Source organism: Erigeron canadensis, chromosome 2 (genome assembly GCF_010389155.1).
Source record: "Erigeron canadensis isolate Cc75 chromosome 2, C_canadensis_v1, whole genome shotgun sequence".
NCBI classification, from domain to species: Eukaryota; Viridiplantae; Streptophyta; class Magnoliopsida; order Asterales; family Asteraceae; genus Erigeron; species Erigeron canadensis.
In genome coordinates, this window is record NC_057762.1 from 29917822 (window position 1) to 29926453 (window position 8632).

The window sequence follows — 8632 nt, forward strand, 5'->3', positions numbered from 1 at the left end:
AAAAAGAAAAAAAAAAAGGATTTTTTTTATATCTGTTCTTTACTGCGTGCCACCCAATTAATCCTACATTCCTACCTTTTTGTTGGGAATTTAGTTTACAGGGATCAATTATTCGAAAATGTTTATAATAAGTTGTTTCATGAGAGTTTTTTAACGAATAAGTTTTTTAAATTAAAGATCTGAAATCAAAATCTTAGTTTCAAGTAAAACAATCAAATTTTAGTTAAAACCGGTCCTTTAACCATCCTAAGTCAATCGATGAGACCAACGATCGACCCATCTAAATGAGTTGATTTTTGGAATTTCTTTCTTGTTTTTATTTACTTACGGCATATATGATTAAGTTGATATAGCAATATATTAAAAATATACACCCTCACAAGGTTTTTTTCGATAATAAAAAAGTCATCGGTTCAAAACTCACATGTAATTAAAAAGTAGAGTTTTATGTTGAATGAGAGGGTTTTTTTTTACCTATGATATGTTTCCTCCCGTTGAAAACGGAGGATTGAATGAGTAAGTTGCTTGTCAATTTTTCAAATTTATCGTTAAAAAGAAAAAGTAATAATAAAATTTTCTAAATAATTTTATGCATTGTTTTTCAAAATTTGTTAAAAGTATTGCCACCAATCAATAGTTATGTGAATTTAAAACACCATAAACTATGTGTGATTTTATAATGTAAATTTTTATTTTTACACAATAAAAATGTGTCGAAAGTTATTATGATTGTTTTCAATCGTCAAACTCAAGGATAGAGAGGGTAATCATAAGCTTAGATACATGCTTGTATACTTCAAATTCTAATGTAGGATTTGAGTCTGCATAGTATCAAGCCTAACTCATTAAGCTCAATAAAATTTCGCTCTAAACTATATAGTTATATGTGTTTTTGAAAATAAAATAAAAGAATGAATAGAAAGATAACAATTCCATAGCAGATGACTTATACGAGTGTCAATGTCAACTATATAGTTACATGTGCTTTTTTATGCTTGCAATGGTCGTAATATCAAGAGAGACCCGGGGACAGCCTTTCCCACCCTCCTCCCCGCCCTATCGGCACCGGTACCACGGGGTGGTGTTCAATTAGGTACTGGTCCGGTATCGGCATTCTCTCCTACTCCGTCCACCCTTATATGAACACGGTACGGAGATGATTTGTACAGTTGTACTAGTGTGTAACTTTTGATATGTTTAAAACAAGAATAATTGAAATGGTAGATAAGCCCCTGACAGCATCAAGACTTCGCTGTTTGCTGATTAAAATGTGAAGAAAACATGAAGGGATGTTAAAGTACCGCCATCTCTCATCTTTGTAATCACTTACAGACAAAAGTACAAATTGGAACTCACAAAATAGCAACAAAATTAAAAGGGTCATATACTCATATCTTGTTCAAGGAATAGTTCAAAAAACAAGCCGTCTCTGTAAGAGTTCGAATGCATATCGATTACCACCTTCAAACGGACATAACTTTCAAACGTGACGAGTTAACTTAGAAGACTGTGGGGCACGGACAGCTAATAAATGGGCCTGACATCATGACAAACACCTACCAGGGTCTGTCCTAATTGCAGGGCCACAAATTTATTATTTTCATTTGTTAAGTAAATGTTGTGAAATCATATATGATACATTTGTGTCAATCATCTGTTATATACTATATGCTATGTTATATCTTATATTTCACATGGCAGCCGACTCCAAAACAGTTTAGAACACAGAAAACACAATCCACTAATGGCACACACAAAAAAACCTCTCGTAATTTTATATATATCCTTTTAAAACAAAATGATAAGTGCAGATGTTTTCTGCGGTATGTTCCTTTATACAGCGTGCTGAACTCTTGTCAAGCCTTCACATTAGTGTAGTATATAAATAACCAAAAATTTTACTAAGCGTTGTACAAAAAAGTACTACTGAAATAAATCAATGTTCTACCAGCATTGTCTCAAGCTTTGTCATTTTCGCAGCATTTTTTAGTTTCTCTAGTGCAACAAGTCCAATCTTCCTAACACCTTCTCTCGACAATCCCATTCTGAAAGATCAAATGAGATACAAAGGTCATATGTTTGTGTGTGTGTGTGGGTGGGTGGGAGGGGGGGGGGGGTATTTTTGGGGCCTAATCCGTGTGTCAATTATGTTGTCCTACCCATATGAGCTTTTAATATATAACCTCAAATCCTCAATTGACTTGGTCACAGAGTAAATGGGCCAACATTGCCACCTCTAAGGATGAAGTTGTAACCGAAGCTCATTTTTAAAGTATGTTTGATACTTCTAAGCTCAAACTTTAGAAGAATTTTCTGTTAGAACAACTTATTAACCTTCTAAACTTGTTCATACAAAATGGTGGTATGAAGTCTTGTACCTTTTACCAATATCTTCCCAAATAAGGCATTCATTGTCAAGACCATAATAAAGACGGATGATATATCTCTCCCGTTCCCCAAGAGTTGTGGAGATGAGCTTGTTTACTTCCTCCTACAAATTTAGAAGCAAGTCAGTAAGTGGAACACCTCAAAGTTTTTTTTTTTTTGATTGCTTAAAGACCAAAGGTGGCAAAAATAATCCAATGTTTAAAATATAACAGTCTAGGAAGATTTTATGCACTATAGATGACTTTCAACCCATTTGACAGGTTAGACATAGGGAATACTCGGCATGTTTTAACATGTACCAAAATTGACCCTTTTGGCATTTATTGACCTATTATCCAACCCACCCATCTTGCCACCTTGTGAAAAACTGTAACAACATAATGGATTAAAGAAAACCACTCAGATGAGTTCTAAAAAATGTAAAAGTACTTTGAGAGCCTTTTTATCTACTCCATGCCATGGGTTGTTCTCCATGCAAGTATCTGCAATGTCCTGTAGCAGTTACATAGAAGCAGTTAAAAGTCCAGAAAATGTGGGAATTCAGGCGTTTCACAACTTCAAAAAATAACTATAAATAGATGATATTGGACTTACACTATAAAATATTTGTCCATGAAGACCATTTATAGAAAGGGAAGCTCCCCTATCAAGTGAGAAAACTTTAGTGATTGCCTACATGGAATAGTTTTTACATATTTATAAAGCTTTGATCACGAAAAAACATTAATGCAAACATAAATGCAGAAATTCAAGTGTGCAAATCCCTTTAGTACCCGCGTCGCGTTCGTAACTTTCTTTCTGGATATATTCAGGCTTTCTGCAATCCTCTATGGCGTTATAAGGAAAAGAACAAAATCAAACATAAGAAAATATAAAGAACGAATGATAGTGGCATTGCTTCTAGTGACTGCCACTCCTATATTTACTTACATCAATAGATGGGTTTATTCCTTGTTCTTCCAGTTTGATCTTGACATTTCGGATTGCACTTTGTCTTTCATGTAAATGAGTAGGCAATCTTAGGATTCTTGAATTTTCCATTAACGCTCTTGAAACACCCTGGCGTTAAAAGGCATAAGCAAATACAGTCTTCCCATGTAACTTATATAATCGCTTATAAATCTTGTTATGAAGGAACAAATAACGACTATCACAGTGCTAAGAAGTGGGAAAGTGGCACATCGGATAACAGGTAAAAAATTTTGGATCAAATAGTACTTTACTGTTCTTTCTTTTTAAGTTTTTAATATATAGTTAATATGTTAAATATGATTTAAAACCATGTATTCTATGTTTTTCCAACAAAAAGATTGAGAAAATGTTATTTGCAGCCCAGCCCCCCCCCCCCCCCCCCCCCCCCGGACCATTAAACATATAAGTTAAACCTTTTTTGCTTGACGGTTCAATCCATTGAAGATTGGAACATAACACAAACAGAGCGGCTAATATCTAAATGGGTGAAAATTGACACCTATTGATAAAGGAACAAAATCTATGAACATAAAAATTCTCCATATTCTAAAGTGTTTACCTGTCGTATCCACCAATACACGTAGGTAGAAATCTTGTAACCCCTAGATGAATCGTATTTTTCTATCCCTCGGAGTAGTCCAATTAGACCCCCCTACACGATAATAAGGCAATGGTATAAATGAGAATCCTGCAGCTATAGATATGTCCATTGTATTATGAAAAATTAATGCTTGTTAGTGTAGCACTAAAGAGTCTAGCCACCTGAATAAGGTCATCCATTTGAGCTCCCATGTTATCATATCTTTGTGCAATCGACATCACTAAACGGACATTGCTCAACGCAAGTTTTTCTCTTGCCAAAGTGCATTCAATTTGTTTGGTTCTTAAGTCAGTTCGGGAAATCCTCATGGAAGTAGCAAGTTGCTCCTCTGAAGGTTCAGTTCCCAGTTTTTTCTTCAGTCTGAAAAGTGCATATTCATTAAGTTCTTCATAGCAAGAGGATCGACTTATCAAATATATTTAATCTAAGGATGCAGTAACCGCATTGAATCTTAGTTAGAAAACATTGGAGAGTTCCCGTATACAGATATATATTAGATATGGGAAGATTAGTTACCTTAGTTTCTGCTCTTCCAAGCGTAAACCAATCTTGATTTTGTTTGATAGAATGACCACTTCTGAGTGAGTGAGCAATACCTCACTTATCCCACCTTTAACATAACCTTTAGATTGATTTTGAAGGAGCTCTGAACCAAGTGTAAATTTCGACTGCTTACTTGTAACACCTTGCTTAACAGAACAAGTATACGTTGTTTTCTTCCTAGCATCTAGTCTTCGCCTTCGTGCAGATATCTGTGAACCAGTAAAGTGTACTTTTTTGTTAATTTTTTCGTTAGGAGTAGCTGTTGTGGAATTCCTCTCGGTTGAAATTTTCCATTGCTTCTCGAGCAAAGACTTTTGTAACAATAACAAAGATTCAACCGAAAGTTCATCCTTGGAGCCTTTCTTATCCAAATGGTTAAAGGTTTGAACCCATTGATCTGTACAGCTTGAAGGATCCTTTAGCACTCTTATGGTATTCGTAACTGGGTTGGATATAGGACTATTACCATAGTCAGGTGATTTCTTTGCAGAGATCACATTCTTAGTAAAGACAAGTGTGAACCCAATATCGCTACTGCAGGACAGTTTTTCATTCGTATTAGAGTAATAACAAGATGAACCCAACAGCCTATTTCCTGCCGTTAATCCAATTGCAGTTGTAGACATCATATGTCTAGCTTTATTCGACTTGCAAGAAATAGCGTCACATACCCTGAGAATGTTGCATCATAGAAACCATGACACACTTCCTCCTTCACGGTAAACAACAAAATTGTTGAACAGTTCTGAAGGTTTACTGGAGATCACTTACTTATACATTCTGACAACAACAAAAAAGACAACGATTAAAAGAAGTTTTTATATGGACATAACCCTTAAACAGGCTTCCAGGTATTGCTATATAATCAGTCTAAAAGAACAGAACGCGTGTACATTTTTAAGCACTTCAATTTCTTTGGTTTGTAACAGGCAGTCAAATGCATGATCTTTTATCAGCTTATCTGAATGACTAATTAACTATATCGTGTTACCTTATTTTAATGTATAACCCCAAATTTGAACATTAATTTTATAAGATTGTTTTGTTTTTTTCATTTTGATTTTGTGCTGGGTAACCGCAGATATTCCACAATGGGCAAGGTTATTGATATGACATGTCTCCATGAATACAGAATACCAAGCAAACCCATGGAACTTTTGGCTGGCAATACTCGTCATGACCCAAAACCCAACTTGACTCGGGGTAGGGTTGTGTAATCTCACAGCGCTAACTTTAATTTTTTCAGGTCATGTATGGGTTGGCCATCTGGGTAAATGGGTTGACCTCCCAACCTATAACTTATTACACAAATTTTTTTTCAAATAAAAATATACACAAGTTTTTGATTATGGAAAAAAAACATATTTTAAACATGTTGACATGAAATCAACCCACTCGACCCAAAACCAACGTGTCAACATGTTTGACCCGATCGCAAAACAGGTCAAACGGTTGGTTCCTGATTATCTAAAAAGGTCAGTCTCAGTCCAATATCAACCCACAAACCTGCCAACCCGAACACGTCCCAATTTCCATTTAGACTAGAACTAAGTTAAACAACCAACCAGTATTCTAGTTCTACATCTTTTAGGCCGGTACAACGTATCAGGTATAAACATCAAACATTCAAACACAAACATTTCATTAACAAAACTATCATTGAAACCGGCACACAAATGCTTAAAGATAAATTTAATAACCAACATCACATTCACCATAAAACTTATATCAGAAAAACATGAAAGATTGCATATAAATAAAAATGGACGTTATATATTTACAACATTATTTACCTGCAGTGACAGAAGTCAGTTATGGTTGCCTGCTATGTCGTTAGATTGTGTGAGAGAGGGAGAGAAAAAGGGTGATGGATAAAACAGGAACAAGTGAGTGAACCTGAATTGCAGAGGGACTTTATGGCTGACTGTATCAACTTATGTTATTTTGTTCTCTTGTACTTCGTAGGAAAACAATGTTTCTTGTTTCTTTTGACTCTTTATTTTTATTGGTTTCTTTTTTGTTTTTTTTTTTTAAATATTCAGTCCGTATGTGACATTAGGAAATCTCTGGTGAAACTTTGCACGTACTCTAGACAACGAGATGTAGGCCACGAGCCATTACAAGTATTCAGAGGGAAAAACCCCAAGATTTTGTCATCCCTAAGGATCGAACCCAAGTCTTTGGGTAACCGAAAATGCTTTTAAACAACTAGGTTGACCTTCATTGGCTTTTTTTTCTTTTAATAATATCAATTTATCAAGATACAAATGATTTTCCACCGGAGTAATCGATACAATTTTATAAAAAGAATAACCTCATGTTGGAAGTTACATGAGTGAAAATGTCTAAAATACCCCTTAATGATTATATTACACTATTAGTCATTTGTCTTTTAAAATATTTTCATTAACTCTTTACGTCAGTTATTTTTACATCAATCATGTACACCACTCAACGTCACCTACAGTCGTCCCCCACCACCACATCATCGCCGCAGGAACACCGCCGCATTACGCAAATACCGTACTAGTAAGATTAAAAGTCTATAGTTTATTTACATTTGTTATACGTATTTCCATATGTATAAAATAGATATATCTGTTCTTCTTAAGTTATTTTCCATTTATAAACTATAAATTTTAAATAATAGTATGTCATAAACATAAAACCTGAACTATAAACTATAATTTTATATTTAAGTACTAGTATATCATAAACATAAAACATATACTATAAAAACTCCGATGCCAAATCTTAATAGACTAGTTTGGGTGATAAATCCAAGGTGGGTGGATGTTACAACTTACAAACTATGGAGTAGATGAAGCAGTTGGTTTAGACAACAAATTATTGGTGGGGTTGGTTGAATGCCAAATAAAAATCAATTTGGGTTCTTTCAACCACGTCCAAATACAAGTGTATGTGAATATAGCAAAGTTTTTTTCGTTGCTGTTAGGAGTTCTCATGTTTAAATGTTATAATTGGAAGAAAGATGTCATCAGTGGTCCTATGGTCTAGTGGTTAGGACATTGGACTCTGAATCCAGTAACCCGAGTTCAAGTCTCGGTAGGACCTTTTCATTTTTGTTTTTGTTTTTGTTTTTCACTGCTAAATTTACTTTCATTCTTTGTTAACTTCATTGAAGTTTGATGGACGTACACGCTCCATGATAAACGCCCTTACCATTCCATACTGCTCTGCAGTCAACACTCCCAAATCTGGAAATGCTAACCAAAACTTCAATGGTAAAGGAAGTATGCCAGTCAGCGAAAACATTAAGAGATAATGGCGCTTCCAACGTTTAGATGCCGGAAGACCTTGACGTGAGTAGACCTTATAAGAGAAGGCTGCAAACAAGTAAACAACAAAGCCAAATTACACTTTTGGTCTCTGAACTTGGCACATTTTTCACTTATAGTCACTAAACTTCGAAAATTGCAAATTATACACTGAACTTGAAACTTTTTTTCACTTTTGGTCACTGCGCCCAGTTTCGTTAGTTTTGCCCCGTTAAGTTGCACAGATTCGTTAGTTTTTTTTCCACTTTTCATCCTTCCAATTATTCCATAACTAAAATCAATAATCGACAAACTTCAGTGATTGAAAAGTGTAATTTACCTAAATTTTTTTTTATATATACCTCATTCGTCCAATTTTAAATGTTATTATTTTGATTTTTTGTTAATATTTTTACTTTTAACTTTGACTCTAAAGATTTTTATTTATAACATATAGTAGTTGGTGTAAATTTTATCAATGAAAAATATATTTAAAAAATTAGTTCATTATTATATGTTTTATAACAAATTTATATAACATAGACAAAAATATTTATGGTTAAATCATAAGTCGTTATAGATAATCAGAAAAACCTACAACACGTTATTTCAGATAAACATTACAATATCTTATTTTTATTTTCGTTTATTAATAGTTAATAAAATGAATTAAGAAAAACTATATAAGTTTATATAACACAAAAAAATTACGGTTAAAGTAGACATAAGAGGACTCGAAATTCAAACATAGTCACTAAATAAATCTATCTTTATAAATAAAAATTTCAATAACAATTTCATCGTCGTTAAAAAAAAACAATTACTTCATTTAATCAAATTACTGTATAAC

The 8632-nt window shown here is 33.9% G+C and overlaps 1 protein-coding gene and 1 non-coding gene across 2 annotated transcripts; one reads left to right on the forward strand and one right to left on the reverse strand.

Moving 5' to 3' along the window:
* Positions 1-1745: 1745 nt before the first annotated feature.
* On the reverse strand, positions 1746-6434 carry LOC122587478 (RNA polymerase sigma factor sigA-like). Its single transcript, XM_043759665.1, has 10 exons — positions 6298-6434; positions 4478-5284; positions 4123-4321; positions 3920-4012; positions 3319-3447; positions 3162-3215; positions 2983-3060; positions 2818-2880; positions 2379-2491; positions 1746-2045 (listed from the first exon to the last, which is right to left on the reverse strand). The coding sequence occupies exons 2-10, from the start codon at positions 5131-5133 to the stop codon at positions 1937-1939; spliced, it is 1494 nt and encodes a 497-aa protein (XP_043615600.1). The 5' UTR covers positions 5134-5284; positions 6298-6434; the 3' UTR covers positions 1746-1936.
* Positions 6435-7507: 1073 nt separating this feature from the next.
* TRNAQ-CUG lies at positions 7508-7579 on the forward strand. Its single transcript has one exon. It is a non-coding gene; the product is annotated as a tRNA-Gln (tRNA).
* The last annotated feature ends 1053 nt before the right edge of the window (positions 7580-8632 follow it).

Bases quoted from the DNA above. Each gene is read 5' to 3' on its own strand.
- LOC122587478 (XM_043759665.1), bottom strand. From the start codon at position 5,133: ATGATGTCTACAACTGCAATTGGATTAACGGCAGGAAATAGGCTGTTG. The intron at 3,061-3,161 runs GTACTAAAGGGA...TATTCCATGTAG, and splicing joins AAGTTACGAACGCGACGCGG to GCAATCACTAAAGTTTTCTC. The intron at 2,046-2,378 runs GTACAAGACTTC...TTGATCTTTCAG, and splicing joins TGGGAAGATATTGGTAAAAG to AATGGGATTGTCGAGAGAAG.